The sequence below is a fragment of the Lutjanus erythropterus genome, chromosome 10 (genome assembly GCF_056507025.1).
Source record: "Lutjanus erythropterus isolate fLutEry1 chromosome 10, fLutEry1.hap2, whole genome shotgun sequence".
In the NCBI taxonomy this organism is placed as follows: domain Eukaryota; kingdom Metazoa; phylum Chordata; class Actinopteri; order Lutjaniformes; family Lutjanidae; genus Lutjanus; species Lutjanus erythropterus.
Window position 1 is genome coordinate 18,898,648 of NC_139326.1, and position 18,205 is coordinate 18,916,852.

Consider the following 18,205-nt stretch of genomic DNA (forward strand, 5'->3'; position numbering starts at 1 on the left):
AGTAAAAGAGTAAATATTATCTCTAATAATTATTATATTATCTCTCTCTAATATCTCTAATAATAAAATCACAAATAATAAAATTGTAAAACAAGTTTCATATAAAATACAAGGAAGTATTGATCAACTCAACTGATCAGTTTATCTTATATTTTATGTCAGCAACCACATAGACCTATTCACCTATTCATTTTCCAACTGCCCAGTGTCCGTCATGTTCACATCCTACTGTATGTTAGCAGGAAATGTCTCAGTAATGATATTTTTGTCTCTTTTGCGATTCTTCGTACACAAAAAAATTCTCCCTGTGTCATTGTTAGCTACCACTTAACTTTACACCTATTCCAAGTTGTTGTTCTAACTATTGTCACTGATTACTCCACACTGTGTATGCAGAGGGACAGTGGAATAAATAATCTACATGGATTTTTTTTTTTTTTTTTTTGGCTCTATGCGTTCAACACTGTTCCTCAAGCATGACAAATATGTTGCTAAGTGAAAATAAGTGAAGTCTGAATTAATAAATTAGGAAACTATATTTTGTTTATATTGAATATGTTAAACCTAGGGACGAAAAATTAGTCGAAATATTATACTGAAATCATATGCAGGTGCAACATTGTACATGTATCACAATATACCATCATAAATGAAGCATTGTGGTCATCAAATTATCATAATCTCCAGATGTAAGGGAACATACTTGTTTGATAAAGACCCCAGCAAAAATGACACCATCATAACTTTTATATTTTTTCAGTGAAAATGAAATTACCTCTAAAATCCTGGCTCCTAATGCTGTTTCAGTATCTTCCAAATTAATTTCAATATATTTTTTTTTTCAATATATTTTTCAGCTCCACTGAAAACCAAGGGTAGATTATATTGACTCCACATCATGTATGTTCTTCGTACAGATGTTTGATGGCTGGGTTCTGAAGGGAGAGAAGTTCCCCAGCAGGCAGGACCACCCGCTGCCTCTCCACCAGCGCTACACAGACTACTGCTCCTCCACAGCACCAGGAGCCAGCAGCCGCTCCTCTCAGAACGTCGCCATGATCTTCTTCCGCATTCACAGCCCTGACAGCGGCTTCACCCTCGCTGTCAAAAAGCTACACAACCCCTTCCGTGAGTCCTGCTGCACATCCTTGAAGTCACTTGAGGGCTGAAAGTATAAAAGCAAAATAAACAGAAACAACTTCTAAATAAAGATAAATTGTAAGCAAAAACTGTGAACAAGGACCAAGGCCTTGCACCTAAATCAGATTTGAGCTGAGTTTATCTTTGAATGTGTGTTTTAAAATTAGGGCTACCTGCTTGTGTGCATGCATGTGTGTTCTTCCTGGTCATTTTCGCTTGGTCGAGCATTAATCAAGGCCGAGAGCGACAGGAAGAGATTGAACGAGAGGGATGCACCTGTTTTCCAGCTGCTTGACAAACACGGTGTTAACACTGTGTCAAGCAACATAACAATCACAGTGTGGTTGTAAGATGCCGACAGACAAAGGAAGAGCACTGACACAAAAAAGTAAAGTCTGAATGGGTTATCTGGCTAACGTATGAGGTCATACTCATATACTGACTGTTACCTGCAGCTGTCCACGATAGAGAAAACCCTTTATTCTAATCACAAGGCCCTGCTGTATTACAAAGTGGCTCTAATTCTGTAATATACACACAATATGTACATATAATGTGTACATTAGCAATGGTAAACATATTATGCTGGTCAACTTTTTGTCTAATAAGTTACAAATATTTCATCTGATATGAGAAATAAACCAGTTGTTTTACCCTAAAAAAAAGTTAGTGTTCGGCAGCTTTAAAATTTTAAGTTGACTAAACTGGAAAAGACAAGTTGATGTAATTTTGTAATGATTCAAATCAAACTTTTTTTAGTCAAATATCTATCAAAACTTGACATTTTTCAGTCATACTTAAGAAACCAAAGCTTAAGACAAACTGACAACTGACAAACATTACAAATAGATTTGATTTCTTTTGAGATTTGATTGATGAGTTGATTTAACCCTCAAGACTCACATTAGTCAAAAGACTTCAAGTTAGAGGAACTCGTGTATATAAGCTCTGAAGCATTCTGAAAATAAATACTAGAAAATTTATTTTGACTGAATTTGAAAAGACAAGTTGGGGTAATTTTGTAATATTCAAAACAAATAAGCTTCACTAAGTGAATAAACTTGATATTGATTCATCTGTACTTGAAGAAAACATGCCCAAAAAGTTGAATCAACAACTCTTCAGTCACACTGACAAACATTACTGCTAATATGCTGATCATGTTCCTTTAGAAACTTAATGTAACGAGTTGATTAAACTCTGTACTTTACATTAATTCAAGTCATTATTACAAGTCAGAAAACTTCAAGTTAGAAGAACTTATATTTCTGAAGTGTGAAATTAAACACTAGAATTTTTTGTGTAATTAACTTGAATAAATAAAACTTGTACATTCAAGATCAGTTGAATCCACTAAATTCTGGATGGTGTTTTACAGTGTACATAACAGTTAAAAGTCATCAATCTAGTCTTTAAATATTGCACTTGCAGAATAAATACACTGCGTAATATTATATTTATTCTAACTTCTTTTTGATTGGCATGGCTCCTTCACCACGAAAATGTCTCTAAATGAACAACATGCCCGCAGGAGTAAAGTGTTCCGACTCCTGTTGGTGACTGTCTATTCTACCATACTGTTATCAATTCAGATTTCATTATTTTCTGATCTTTGTCATCAGAACTGGAATTGGATTTCCATGCTCAGCCCTAATTGTGTCCCCTCCCCGCAGTCAGCCTTGATTATGTCCAATTTGTGACATGAGGTGTCAGTAATGAGTTTCTCTGGTGATGGGGAACTGTTAATTCAAAACCTCTTCTCCTGTCTGTGTGTGTGCGTGCGTGTGTGTGCTTGTGTGTAAAGCCTGTAACATCATGTCTCAGAGTCCAGAGGGCAGCTTCACCATGGTGATGCCACACCAGCGCAGAAACTGCAGCTTCTCCGTCATCTACCCCGTTGAGATCCGACTGACAGAACTCAGCCTGGGCCAGGCCAAAAGCAATGAGCTCAGCCCACAGGTGAGAAACACACACACACACACACACACACACACACACACACACACACACACACACACACACACACACACACACACACACACACAAAGACAATCACCCCCTTTCTCTGTGAAAGAAATACTTTAATTTCACTGAACTTTGTCTTTAAATCATAAATCCTGATCAGAGGGAAAACACTTGTTCCAGTACAAGACCTCCAAATGCTACACTCACTGATGGCTGTTTCTCCCAGTTAGAGAAACAACTCACCAATCAGAACTTAGCAGGTGTGATAAGATGTCGGATAATCTCTCGGTTTCCCTGCCTGTAAGTCTAAAGCTGCAGGATTTTAGAACATTTTCTACAGTCGTCAAGTTCTGGTTAAAACTGGCCAAAACTATAAAACATTACACCAATTTTTGCACTTGTCTTCGTGGTATAATGTTCTGTGTTTTGTTTGTTTGTTATTATTATCATCACCATCATATCATCATTGGTTTAAATTACCCTTATTTTAAAATACTAACTTTTTTACTGATTCTGTTTGTCTAAGGCGAGTTTTATGTAGGCGGGTAACATTATTTACAAGTATATCAATATTTTAAAAAAAACTGCAATACTGTAGTCATGTAATTCAGCGTGAAAACTCAGAAAGCATGGTTAAGTTACTTTGTATGAGATTATGGAAATTTTCTGTTAAATATGAGATACAGCCAATTGCATCTTGTTTGTTCAATCCACACAAATAATGGAGTATAAAAATGACAACCTGTACTTGTGGACACAGCCAGGGTAGCCCGTTTCTCCCTGTTTCCACTCTTATTGATAAGCTAAGCTAACAGACTTCTGGCTCCAGCTAATATATTTAATATGAGATGTAGTGATTTTTTGTCTAACTGTGGATAAGAAGGCGAATAAGCATATATACCAATATTTGAAACTATTCCTTTAACCAGTCACTTGTATTTGCCTTATTTTGACCTCATCATTTTGTATTTGCCGTGCATGCATAATGAGAAACTGACTAGTGGTAGTGAACTTATAAAAATATTGCAAGTGTAAATAATTCACAGCATTTGACAGTCGTCCAGAATCAATGTTCTGTTTGGTAAATCGTGTTTTGAGTGATTCTGTTGTCAGCAGTTGTTACTCTAACAGGTGCATTAAAGTCTAATTAGACTTTTATGGCAAAATGTCTAATTGGGCAAAGTGAAAACACCTGTGTGGGGGTTTCAATCAGCTGCTCTCATATACAAAACTGAGCATCAAAAATACAGTTTATAAACTGTTATGCTTTTATACTGAATGTGAAATAGAAATGTATAATGTAACAAAGTTAGTTTAAATTGTAGTAAAGAAAATAAATTGAGTCAAAGCATATTTTGTGTAGCTACAATCAGTATCAAATCATTTGTCGTAATGTAGCAATGAACCCACAGAGATTTATCACCCAAATCTGCAGCCAGCTCCCCTCAGCTTTATGTGACTTTATAGTTAGTTTAAGTTTGTGCAGCCACCAGTGTGACTCTTTTGGTTCAGTCTCACTATTCATGCAGCATCATTTTCAGCTGCAGCAGGAAGTTGTTTAGAGTGAAGAAGTTCTGAAAATCCACTGTACATGACCTGCTGAGCACCAAATGGCAAATATACACAGTTAACAACCAGCTGATGAACACAGTGGAGCATTTAGTAACCAAAAAGTCAGCTGGTGGAGAATTTAATTATCTACAATATATAATGACATTTTCAAAAGTTGTACAAGAATACAGAAAGGTATGGCAACAATTACGCCTATTTACTTGATTACAACCACAGCAAACAATTTCTGTGACAACTGCAACCATTAGTAAGTCTGTAACAGACCTAAAAGCAAACCTTTTAAATCTGATTAGTCATTGTTACAAACTGCAACATAAACAACGTAAATTAAAAAAAAAAAAAAAAAAAAAAAACATAATAAAGAAATAAAAATGAAATAGATAAATCACACTGAAGGTGAACAGAATAATAAACTCCAGAATGGAAATCTAATAAATATGTATTTCAACGTTTAAGCTATAAACATCACATGAGGTCCAGATCTCTGTGAGTCGGAGAAGGACAGAAATTGTGTAAATCATGCTGATAAAAGGACTGAACAAAACAAAATGAGTCCTGAAGATGTTGGCAGCTGGTCTGACATCAGCTGCCAGACTGCTGACATTATGATAAACTGTGAGTGCTGCAGCTATGGGCCAAATACAACAACCTGACATTTCTACATGTTCCAAAGTCGAGTGTTACAAAGATGATTTGAACAGTTTTACAAGCAAATACAGCTGCATATAATTTTATTTTATGAAAAAAAAATGTGACAAAAGAGGAGTATAGAAGACAGAAAATATGATGACCAAGGATTGAACCTTGATGTACCCTTTAGTTACTTTAGTTAGTATTATTCTGAACAACAAAATATCAGACTTCTGCATATCTGATAGTTAGAGCTCAATATTGCTCTAACTCTTCTAATCAGTACTACACATTAACCAACAGTATGCAGACCAAACTGGAATTTAAAGGTACTCTGTGGAGATTTCTTGTAAACAAACATAGGTATGTTTACTTTCAGTATTTCTCACCAAGAAGCTGAGACCTGACACGTGTCGTATTCCTTATAAAACATTTCTAAGTTGAGTTTTTAATACTTTGTAAGCTGCATTTTCACATATATATTTACACTGGCCAGGACCAGGACCTGTTTGTCAACGTGTTGCTCTATAGCGTCACCAGTGGCAAAGAACTCCCCAGGGTACCTTTCATATGGGATCTTCATATGCAGATATGCATATTTTGCAGCACCAGAATGTACTGTTCTTTATTTCTTACAGAGACAGGTGTGGTCGGGCTGTTCGGGGACAGGTGACTATGTGGAGCTGCTCGGGGGCAATGGGGTGGACACCTCGAAGATGTTCCCCGTAGCTGACCTGTGTTTCTCCCTCAGTGGGCTCGGTGAGTCTGAGCACCTCCAGTCCACCTCCAGTGTCAATCTGAGAGAAAAACACATCACACACACATCAACACAGTGTTACAGCAGCGGGGGTCCTCTCATGCAGCTCTGATTATGCTACCAATAATAGAGACAATTATAGAAGCTCCTTTCTGCCAATGTGATGTGAAAAAAAAGCTTAAACAAATATCCTATAAGTCATTATTATGAGAAACCTTTAAATATCCCAAAATAACAAGTTAGTATTTGACTTTTTCTCAGAATAATGAGTTTCTCAAAAATATGACTCAGGATCTCAAAATAATATAATAACGTTATTAAAGTCATGACTTAAATACTATAAAAATAAATAGACTTGCTTCGGAAAATGCTGCAGGTGAGTCCTTCAAAATACAAATAAGGACATCCCACATGGTGAAATCACCAATGCAAACTGCATTTTACAACCTGATTTTTACCTGATTTTAATATTACAAAATTGAACACAAATAGATTAAAACATTTTCTGAAAAATACTCCATGAATGTTATAACGACTACATGTTCAGCTCATAAAAGTGCATGATAAATGATCTTTCATTCTCACTGGAATGAGTAATTCCCTCATTTTGAACTGCAATATGTCATACAATAAAATACTATACTATATTATTCTATTCATTTACCATGCTCTGGGTTGATTGGTGCAATGCAAAACAGTTCACAAGAGAATAAGGACGTCATGTCCATATCCAGGATAAGAAGGGCTGGCGAGAGAACAAGAATGCTCTGTGTGTGCTCCAGTGTAAGGCGTCTGTTTTTTCTCTCTGGCCCTTCAGCCCAGATGAAGATTGGTTGTGATAACTCGGTGGTGAGGCTGGTGTCCAGTGGGAACTATATCAACCGTGTTTCCTTCCAGTACAGACTACTGGAACACCACGAGCTCTCCAAGACCCGAGAGAACAGTCTGGATAACTTCTGCGCTGTGGAATGAGATCACACACACACACACACACACACACACACACACACACACACACTTGTGAACATGCACACACACAGTCATCCATCTCTCTGTAAATACATCAGTTTGATGAATGCCGTCAATAAATATTTTGTATTGTTTTTGCCAAATATTTTATTTCATGTCCTGATTATGATAGCTTTTATCTCAGCGTATTTATTTGAAGAATTATATGAATTCATCTCAGATTTATGGGTGATGGTGGATTTAATTTCTTTTTAGTCATTTGTCAAGAAAGTCTGTGGTATATTATAGCGCTATTTCTTGGCCTGAGCATTCATTTCAAACGTTCACTCTGCTGTTCTCAGTTTATATCAGTTTCAGTATTATTTGGGAGGTTTTACATTGCTGCTGTCTCTTCTGTTTATATTGCCCTGATAGTTTGAAATAAATATGACTTGCATGATAAAGCACATTTTTAATGTTCTGCTTTTGTGAGTCATTCTGTTTTTACGATTATCAGCCATCTTCCTTTTCATTTATAGAACTGCGTGTTTGTTTTTCTAGTATGCTTCTCCAGGATTCGTCCACTTCAGCCACAGCCATATTATATCTTCTTTAGATCAAAAAATGAAAATATTCTTCAGTCCAGTTCAGCACTAAGTACAATACATGATGTTTTTCAGGCATAAGATTTGTTTTTCTAGCAAAACTATCACATTTACATATCCTGGAGTTGCCTTGAGCAACAACTGGTTTTGATCAGGGCTGTTGATGAGAGAGCAGAGATTGGTCATAAGATTAAAATCGGGCTTTTTTTTGTGACACCACTTCGGTCCAGACAGCAACTATTGGATGGATTTAATTACTTAACATTCATGTTCCCCAGAAGATGAATCCTATTGACTTTGGTGTTCCCCTGACCGACCACGAGGTTGAAATTGTTGTTTAAAGTGAAATATCTCTAAAACTAGTAGATAGATTGCCATTAAAATTTGGTACAGACAGCCCTTTGACTTTCAGGATAAATAACTTTGGTGATTCCTACATTTTCCATCTAAAAACATCATCTGGTCCAAGTTTTTATTGATCCGACTAAACTGTTGGCTTTACTGCCCTTCATCACTGGCGTATGGTTTTACTAAATATTATATGGCATCGTAGAATCACTAATGTCATACTGCTGGGATATTTGGACATTAAGCGGATACTGACCTTGCTAATGAAGCAAATGCTGAGTGTTGTTTCCAGTCACTAACAATCATCGATCAGTACTGAAGCCACCAACAGACATGTTGGCCAAATATTTAATCTCATGTCCAAAAGTCACTTAAACCACCAAAACACTTTATACTTGTCTCAAAATGAGCTCATTTGACCAAAACACTGGCAAAAGTTTCTCACTCAGAAAGTGTGTCACTCATAACACACCGACCTAAAAACACTAACAACAGGGAGCGTTACATAAGTGATGAACTTTTATCTCTGAAGTTTCAGTGATTTTTCATGTGAATCAGTATTTCATTATATAAAATAATAATGTGCTTTCATTTTCATGTATGTAACAAGACTGAATCAGAAATTTAGCAACTGGCTTTAGTATCCTTTGTTTTTCAAGATATTTTACATAATTTACTTGTGAAAAATAACAGATAACAATCACAGACAAATTCCTGAAATTCCAGGGCTACACTAATAATTACTAAAAAGCATCAACAGCATGAAGTACAGTACTGTACAGTATGTGTACCATTTTGTCTGTTTGGTAATGAACATGACACATGGTTAGGCTTTCAGCTGAAATTGCAATCAGTTTTGTTTGAAATGATTATTTCATGTTATTGTAAATGTTCTGTTCTATATATTTCAACGTGATTTCTGCATAAATGCACAAAACATTTCATCATTTTGCTTTGAACAGGTCTTTTAATAGTTTTGAAAACAGTATTTGAAACATATACTGCAACTTTGTAGTGTTTTGCAGGTGGTGAGCTGTGAATGAGAAAAAGAGTTCATGGATTTTAGGAAAATGCATTTTGTGTGAAAGCAATGAAAAATGATTCACAGTTCGGTCCACTTAGACTTCTGTTTTGCTGATTGCGTGAAGAGGTTTGTCCATGTGACGTTTTGACCAGTGCAACTGTGACGCAGAAATGCTAACATTCATACACAGACACATACACCTTAAATGATGACTGCAGGACATTATAGCCTAATTCTATATAAAATGCATGCTGTATATGTATAATGTAAATGTGTATATGTAATCCAGTGTATTAAAATATGTCCTTGGCAATCAGTATTAAGCAATGACGCATGCATTTTTCTTATTTTTTGTAATCCAATCTGTTCCAGAGAGAAACTCTGAAATAGCTTTCATAGTGGTTGCTCAAAATAATGATTAAAATGGCTTAATACCGAGAGCACAAAATAATACACCAATGTTCTAAAACTGTGAGAACGCAGGTTTTCTTTTGACCCCTCTCCATCACTGACTGTTTAGCCCTAATCTTTTACATACTGTACAGTTGTGGATCCTCAGTGTGAATGAATGTGCGGCTCTTAATGGGATTATCCCACAAGCCTCAGTGCTCTTATTCCCCTCGACATCCTTCTCACTGGCTCGCCTTTGATCTTCTCCTTACGTGGAATTAATCTCAAACCTGCTCAACCGTGATGATTCAATTAACCAGCGGATGTCTTTTTTTTCGCCTGATGTGTTGCAATTTTCAGTCTTCATTAGAGAATGAAACGTACTTTGGATGCCATCGAAAGGGATAAAGTCTGATTATTTGTTTCTTGCACTGGGCACAGCGGTCTTGAATACTCTGTAATGTATTTTTAGTGGCCTGTGATGGTGGACTGCAAATGAGTTTGTCACTTGTCGGGCCAAAAGGGTCACAAGTCCTTGTGGATGAGATGTGACCCTGCACAGAAAGAGACATGGTTGCTTTATTAATAACTCTTAAGTAACAGAGATAGGAAACAATGTTTATCTAAGATATTATTCACAGTGGACTGGTCAGTGAATACACCACACAGAGAAAATCTGTTACAGCTGTTATCCTTTTTCTTTCCCTACCCTGAAGAGCCAGGAAGTTGTTTATTGGTTGTCCTCAACATCTCACCCCTTTTCACTGACAATGCCACACTTTAAGGTGAGAGATATCGGTCTATTTGTTGAGGAAATTGAATATCAGCGTTAAAACTGAGTTTTCATGGGCATTTTTGTTTTTGGACAAGTGGCAAAGCAAGACTTCCCTGGTCAACGAGCTAATTAAATTCATGTGCTCCCGGGGCAGGTCTAGACTGCATGAGGTTTGACTCTGAGAGATAACTTCCTTCTTTTGAACACATGATAACTGACTCACCCCATCCCCCACAGTCACGACTAACATCATATCAACGAACACCATCCACAGCACAGAGATTCCACTTTCCTAACTGACTTACTCCTCAACGTTTACATAATAATCACAACCGTGTTACTGAGTAGTAGTCTGTGTGACCTAGCATGCTTTTATAGTGAAAATGATGGGTTTCTAGTGACATGAATGTTGATTCCAGATGTTTTTGTTGTTAAAAATTCCGATTTTTTACAACCTGGATCATATTTTCATAGTTTTGGGGGGCATTTTTTGTTCTGAAAACATTTTAGCATGATTAATTTATCATTTTACAATATAGAGTTGCAAAGTGAGGTGCAGTCCCTTCTTTGCTACTCATAAAAAGTGCAACACTGTAAATTTTCACTTTTGGTTGAACTATCCATTTAAGCAGTCTCACAGCCTGAAGTAAGAAGCCGCTCTGAAGTCTGGTGGTACGGCAGCGGATACTTCTGTATCTTTTGGCCAGAAGGCAACAGGGTCAACTGGGTTGGGTGTTCTCTGTTAGTATCCTCTGAGGTCTGCTCAAGCACCTCCTCAGTATCACTAATGATACTAATGATCTGTACATGGGTAAAATGATTTAACTAACTAACTAATTTGACATAAGAGCTCCCTACATATGAAGACAAAGCATATTGATCGCCCCCTGGTGGCGGGCTGCAGTACAAGTCATAAATCCTGCCTCCCCAATATCAGTAGGTAAGACATGGGCCAAAATAAAACAACAAAGAACACAGGGTTTTTTTGTTTTGTTTTGTTTTTGTTTTTGTTTTTTTGTTTTGTTTTGTTTCACAAGGGTTTTTCTACTGTGCAGACTCCGAATTACATCGACAGCACAAGATGACAGCACTCTTATCTGGGATATTTTGGTTTCAGGTGACATAAATGCACCAACTAAATTGGCAGAGATCTTCATGTAAACAATATAATCCTGAATAAAACTGAATACCAATTAAAATATCAGGGATACTGTGGAAACAAAGCTGTGATTTGGGTGGAATTCTTTGCCACAAAATTATTCCAAATAAATGCAGATCGAGCTCATTTGTTCATTTACCCATTTGGTGATTATGGAAGAAAAAAGTTCCCCATTCATATATTTGGTCATCTAAAGCATCTGTGGTTTGCAAACAACAGATTAAGTTTAACTTTCTATACAGTATAATCCCGCTAGCAGCCAGAACAATCAAGCTTCTTGACAGCTTGGCTCATGTTGGAAGTTTGAGGGAGCAGCAGAAAATAAACTCCTGCTGATATGCAAGAGTATGTTTTAAATGCCTGATGGAAAGAGCAGAACATTCAGTGGTGAAAACAAACACATGAACATTGCTCAACTTATTAGCTACCAGTTTATGTGTCTTTCTTTGCCTCTTTAGAACAAATTTAATCGATCTGTTTCACAATTTACCATCAACAGCTGACCCCGGTGAAACATATCACAACAAATTACATACATACATTGTTCACACACTGCTTATCCACAATTTACTGTAACATATCTATTAGAGTCCATTATTTACAATGTACTGCATCTGTCCAGAGCCATTTGGGAGATTTGCAGCTGTTTTATATAAACAATAACAAAAAACAATGTCACATGTTTTACTTTGATGATATTCATAAAACTAAATTTAGTCATCAAGAGTAGAGATCCTAATGTGCACTGACATTACTTATACACTTTTTATGGGTGTTTTAATGTTGTTATGCTTAAAAGATTTTTTTTCTAAAGTCCTACCTATCAGTATACATTAACTTGACAGGAAAATATGATGCTAAAATCATTTTTAATTCAGATTTTTGTTTCGTTTACTACCTCTTATTGATTATATAAAGCAAAATGAACTTCAAACATCAGAGAATGACCTTTTCAAATGCTGTGACCTGTGATGAATACAGTTTACACAGGCATAGAGGAGCTGTTGCATAACGGTTAAACCCCAGTTGTTTTGTTTTGCCTTTTATTTTGTGGCCCACTTTACCTCAAGAGTGCCTGAACAAAGGAGTGTCGGTTTATTTATATGCAGTCACTGTGTAATCGAGATCAGAGCTGATAATCAGCCGGGTGTGGTACTGATCTGCTCTTTCACAAGTGCATACAAGGTCAATTGGTAATTTATTGCCTATGACTACACTTTCAAAAATGTCCATTAATTTTGCAATTGCAGTATAAGCACTCCAGTAAGTCAGACAGGCAGTAAATGTTAGCAGTTTTGTCTGTGGCATTTGATGTGGCATTTCGTTACATCAATCACAGCTGTTACTTTGAACTCAGCTATGTGATGATTGGATGCCATTGACCTGATTTTTACATGCATAAGTTCCTAAAACAAAGGACTGCCAAAGTTTGAGGAATCTAACCATAGTGCCATACAGACACCATCCACTGAAAACACCGGTTACATAATAACACACCTTTGATGGCAGATTCTCAAGGAATAATGTCCAAAATATATTTTAAGTCATTATTGAATAACACATTTAATGTAATAATTTGCCAAAAATAATCAATACAGTAAGTCTACAGTTCGAACACACTTCTCTCTCTCTCTCTCTCTCTCTCTCTCTCTCTGTCTCTCTCTCTCTCTTTTTTTAACTTTTATAAGAAATGCTTGAGATCGTACCAACAGTGTGCAAAGCTGTCATCAAAGCAAAACTTAGTTGAGAATCTAAAAAAATCAAAGAGCAAATGACTTTTGCACACTTGTAGTACGACAAAGGAGAAGGCTAACAATAAAAAGCAAAAGTTCTTACAGGCACTTACAATCAAAGATTTAATAGTAATAATTCTGGTATTAAATCTTTGAGTGCAAGTATAAAATACAGTCTTTGAGTATTTCTGCTTTTTAAAAATCTAAAATGTTTGCCTTGTTTTCACATTTTATGCTACATGATTCTTTATAATTCCATATTTCATAGTTTCAGCTTCTCCTGTATTAATCTGCAATGTAGAAAAATAATAAAAAATAAAGAAGAAACACTGAAAAAGAAGATGTATCCTACCTTTTAACTGGTACTGTGTGTGGACTTGCTTATTGGATAAATCTAATCTCACTACTCCAAACAGTTTGTGTCCCACCATGTGATTTCTCCTATGCTGCCCTCTACTGCCTGGTTTCATTAACTGCAGACAGGATGAGCCACGGTGTTCTTGCCAGTTGAAGGATTTTCCAAACAAATTGATCTATCCTCTAAATTATCACAGAATGTAGTTGTGCTTTAATTTTTTTTTATAGAATTTATGAGTAGAAAGACTCCTGGCACCTCATGCAGTTTAAAGGAAAAAAGGTGTGACAAAGTTGTTATTTTTGAGAAAAAAATCTGCAAGTTTTCATCACTGTTTCCAAAAACATTTATATTTATTTTTATAACACCAGTTTATATTATTCCTTACATGTAATATATACAAATATTCCACAATATACAGTATCTGTTAAACAGGGAAGTGCATAAAAAGAGGAAATTATACTATACAGCTTAGAATAATTACAGATATAAAATATATTTCAGAGATCACCTCTTCCTCAAATGATTACTAGTATACTTCCTCCACTTTTGAACGCTCAAAGCACCACATGGGATGTAAAAATGAGGACTTTAAGCTTCAATTGAAGACTGTAATGATGACTAAGGGTGCTAGAAGTAGAGGGATAAAGACTCCAGTGTGTTTTGCTCCATTACACAGGTCTCCAGCACAGCATCTGACACCATTGGAAAAAACATTATCGCACATATCACTTTTCCGGCATTCTTTGGTGATCAGATTTTCAGCAACTGCAACAGAGAAAGATGGGAAGAAAGTTCCATTAAAGTTAAAATATGTGTCAGGAGTCACAGAATTTCAGACTATGTTGTTTCTAAGGCTTGTTATTGCTGTACTGTTACTGATGCAAAAACAAAGATCATACGTACCAATGGTGCTGGAACAGCGATCGTACTGGTGAGGACACTCCCATACATCAGTGCATTCTCCAGGGTTCACACTCTGGCACCAAAAACACTTTAATCCACACACTGCAGGCAAAGAGAATGCAAAATGTTCATAAACAGACATAAACTCAATTTCTCTATTAATTTCTTTGTTAATTGCTCATCTTTACTGTTCTTACCTGCTGGCAGCAACATAAAGATGAACGCCAAAGATACACACAGCCTCATTTCGACTCTTTGATTAAATGATAAAGTGCAGAGAATCGATTACTTGCCAGACGCTGATGTCAAATGAGAATTATCCACGTCCTTGTGTGTTTTATAGGCTCACAACACTGGTTTAGTGCCAACAACCAATAATGTTTGGGCGGTACACGTGTCCACAGCCAACGTAATCTTAAATGTTGATCATTTATTGTGCATGGCTCACAACAGTCCCACCTATTTATCATTAATCCCTTTTTCAAAGGAATTCCAGTGTCAATACGTTTGCTGAACTTGAGTTCAAACTGCATATTTGTCTTGTATTCATGCAAGACATTTACCCAAAACACTTCAGTTGTCTGTGGTGAAGCTGAGATTGAGGCCACTAGACCTGGAGATGTCAATGTGTAACTAATCAGTGTTTAGACTGTAGCTGTAAAAACTGCCTCATAGAGGTGTGATACACTCTGAATCACAGTTAAACCAAAAATTCATCAATGACACAAAAGTTTAATGTTGAGTCTACACAAATTTGCAGGCCTGTCAAAATAACATGGAAACTTTATGTTCATTTGACATAAACACTTGTCTCTTGTGAGACTGGCATAATTATTTTATGTCCAGCAAGTTTTGACTTTGAGTTCATTTTACTCAAAATTATTAGATCTATATAGCCCAATTAGTTAAAGGCCAATTAACGACACATACATTGTGTACAAAGTGCACATTGTGCACTAACTTAAATGGTTGCTAAAATATGCGCTCAATGTTTTTGTGTTCACTTAAAAACACATTATTACAGCAAGAGTTGCCAGTGTTGCTGCTGAACTCAAAAATGTTTTACTTTAACACGAGGCTGCATCAATTTCCTCTGCTTTTACCAACTTATTATTTTCTTGTATACACAATTCAGTAAACATGAATCAAATCAATGTTCATTTTTAGAGTGCTGCATGCAGTGTGTAAGAGTTAAACCCCCTGGAAACCTTTCTGTGTTTGAAGAAAACATATATGATGGAATAGCCACGTGTCTCTAATACATTTTAAGATTTGTCATGCATGCTTGTTTTCACAATAATGAAAACATTGCAAACCATAATGAAGATTAGTTTTAAATTCAGTCTGCACCGTCTGACACTGAAAATCTTATAAATTAACTGAGAGCTGTGTCACAACAAAGTGGCTCCAACAGGAGCAGCTGCAGTGGAAGTTCACTGTGTGAAAGAAAAAACGGACTTTTCAAACTGAGAAAGTGAAGAAAGAGATCAAATGTGTTTGTAATGTTTTTGAGTGTCACTGAACAGGTGTTGGTTCAACTTACTGTCTCAATCTTAGTGAATGTTTTTCTCAAGTTCAGGTAACTCAATAACTAAACTTTTATAAAAAAAAAAAAAACTGATCTAAGTTCAGTTAACTTTTCAGGTTAATCCAGTTCAAATTAACTGACTGTTCACATCAGAGATGAGGAGACTTGAGTGGGACATATACTCAGAAGACTTAAGACTCATCTTGGTCAAAATTTTGGCTGTAATAACTTCACACAAGCCCCAAACAAAAGAACTGCTAAACGTATCGTCTGTGGAGATAAAGGATGCTGGATCAACCACATCAGACGTTATCAGGCACCTGACAGCCCACACAGAGAGGTGAGCCACTTTCTAAGTTAATGTTAGTGTCAGTGGTCGGTTACCAAACAGGTTAAGCTCAGCACCTATTAAAACTAGCTTGCTTGCTTGATTAGATTGGTGTTGTGTAAGTGTTTGTTCGGCACACAACTGTAAAATAATGTCTTCTTTCCCGGCTTTGTTTGGTCTTCTCCTGCTCTTTCACTGTCTGTGGCACGTCTCTTGTTTTTCTATGGCTCACTCTGTACTGAGTGTTTTGTGACTGATATCATGTGATTTGGTTGTGCGCTCCCCCTCTTGCCTGTCGGTACGTACACTCTGCTCCTCGCTGGCCTGTTATTGTGTATATAACCTTGTGCTTTCTCACAGCAGAAAGCTTTATTTGTTTCCAGCCTTCATCCGCTCATGGAGAATGTTAGATAATCTACTGGGCTGCTCGACTGGGTGCACACGAGGCTCTGTGATGTGTCAGTACACATGAAGAAGTGGCTGTTTAAAGTGACCATACCAAACAAATAATCGATGCTGATACTGTGTGCTAATAGATATTGGAGCAATGATAATACAGGACATGCTTTGAACGCCATAGATATAGGTATGTAGTGTTCTAAGCAGACAGGATAGGATTCAGCAGATGCTACAACTCATTACAACCATTAGAGACTTGAGACTTGACTTGAACTCGAGCTCAAAGACTTGAGACTTAGATTTGCAAAAAAGGCTTAAGCATCTCTGGTGTACATTAATGGTTTTGTGTGCAAGCTGTGTACAACAAACTTTGAGGCTGACTGAGCGGACTGGTGTTTACAATGTACTGTTTCTGTGTACAGTATGATCTGACTATTCACCATCCCTGTTCACAAAATCCAATTTTAGTGTCCATCAAGTGAATCCTCGCCTCCTCCAGATTGTAATAACTGCAGCATTAATTCTTTGCTAACGCACACCCATACACACACAGTTTCTGAGCTCTTTAGTGTAGATCTCTAATAGCATTAATAGATCTACGTCATTAATCTGCCGCCGGAAAAGGAAGAGCGATTCAGAAAGACTGTGAGCAGCAGGATTTAAAAAGACCATTCACCCAAATAATTAGAACACTAATATAGCAGGATGCCTTTAATGTTCAAGTATAATCCCAGTTCTTTTCACACCTCAGCATGTAAAATAACATGAACCTGGCTGTGTTATAGTGTTAAACAGCCACCTCTGTTTGGCCCGTCTGCTGTCTATCAGTAATGAGCTTGGCCTGTTACCTCTGGATTAAAGGCCTTGTGTAGGAGGCAGGTTAAGGTCTGAATGCCAGGTTAACCACCAGCTGCTGAGCAGTAATCCATCCTTTTGGCACTTTTTATTCCTGGTGGTATTTTCCTTTTTGTTTTTGTTTTTTACAGTCAGACAAAAGATCAGAGGAATATGAATCTACTTGCTGCAGTATTGGGACAACAGTCTTTTTGTGAGTCAATGCAGGACAAACAGTGGTTCAGCACTTGCAGTTATAGAGTTGCAAAGGTCGTGACATTATTGTCCAATATAGCTCCATCTTATTAAGTCTGGCAGTCGGCCATGGCCTGATAACAACTTCTCTGTCTGAGCAAGAGAAGGAACCAGCAGGGCAGTGGGAGGTCAAGTCTGAGTGTGTTTGAGTGCGTCCTGCACTTCGTGTGCACTTTGGGTTGTGCTGCTTTCCTTTCTTCGACCTACATGAAGCTCTGTTTTATGATCCTGTTTTGCTTTCATTTACTGGCAGTACGGTTTTATGACACATAAGCACTTTCTAATCTAATCTTATATTTTGTTTGTCACACATCACACGTGCTTTAAGGGGTAAATAAAATTACTTGGTTAGAAGAATTCAGATCTTCTACTTAAGTAATAGTAATACAAAAATGAAAAAAAACTGCATTCAAAACCTTAAGTTAAGAAGGACATATCATCAAAATACACTTAAAATGTGAACCCTTTGCAAGGTTGCAAATAAGAAGGGAAAAAAGAAAACTCAAATTAGGTTTGTTTCCATCAACTCCTACACAAACTACATTACACATGGC

At 36.8% G+C, this 18,205-nt stretch overlaps 1 protein-coding gene and 1 long non-coding RNA gene across 2 annotated transcripts in view; one reads left to right on the forward strand and one right to left on the reverse strand.

The window, feature by feature from the left end:
- LOC146320292 (corticotropin-releasing factor-binding protein-like) overlaps positions 1-7,922 on the forward strand; it is a 118,132-nt gene extending 110,210 nt beyond the window's left edge. Inside the window, exons 7-10 of the mRNA XM_084728511.1 lie at positions 918-1,128; positions 2,945-3,099; positions 5,946-6,066; positions 6,882-7,922. Of these exons, the coding sequence (XP_084584637.1) occupies positions 918-1,128; positions 2,945-3,099; positions 5,946-6,066; positions 6,882-7,036 (642 nt within the window). The 3' untranslated portion in view covers positions 7,037-7,922. The remainder of the gene's footprint in view (positions 1-917; positions 1,129-2,944; positions 3,100-5,945; positions 6,067-6,881) is intronic.
- A 5,801-nt stretch (positions 7,923-13,723) lies between these two features.
- On the reverse strand, positions 13,724-14,664 carry LOC146320294 (uncharacterized). The gene is made up of 3 exons (XR_014771502.1): positions 14,505-14,664; positions 14,308-14,409; positions 13,724-14,169 (listed from the first exon to the last, which is right to left on the reverse strand). It is a non-coding gene; the product is annotated as an uncharacterized LOC146320294 (long non-coding RNA).
- Positions 14,665-18,205: the final 3,541 nt, after the last annotated feature.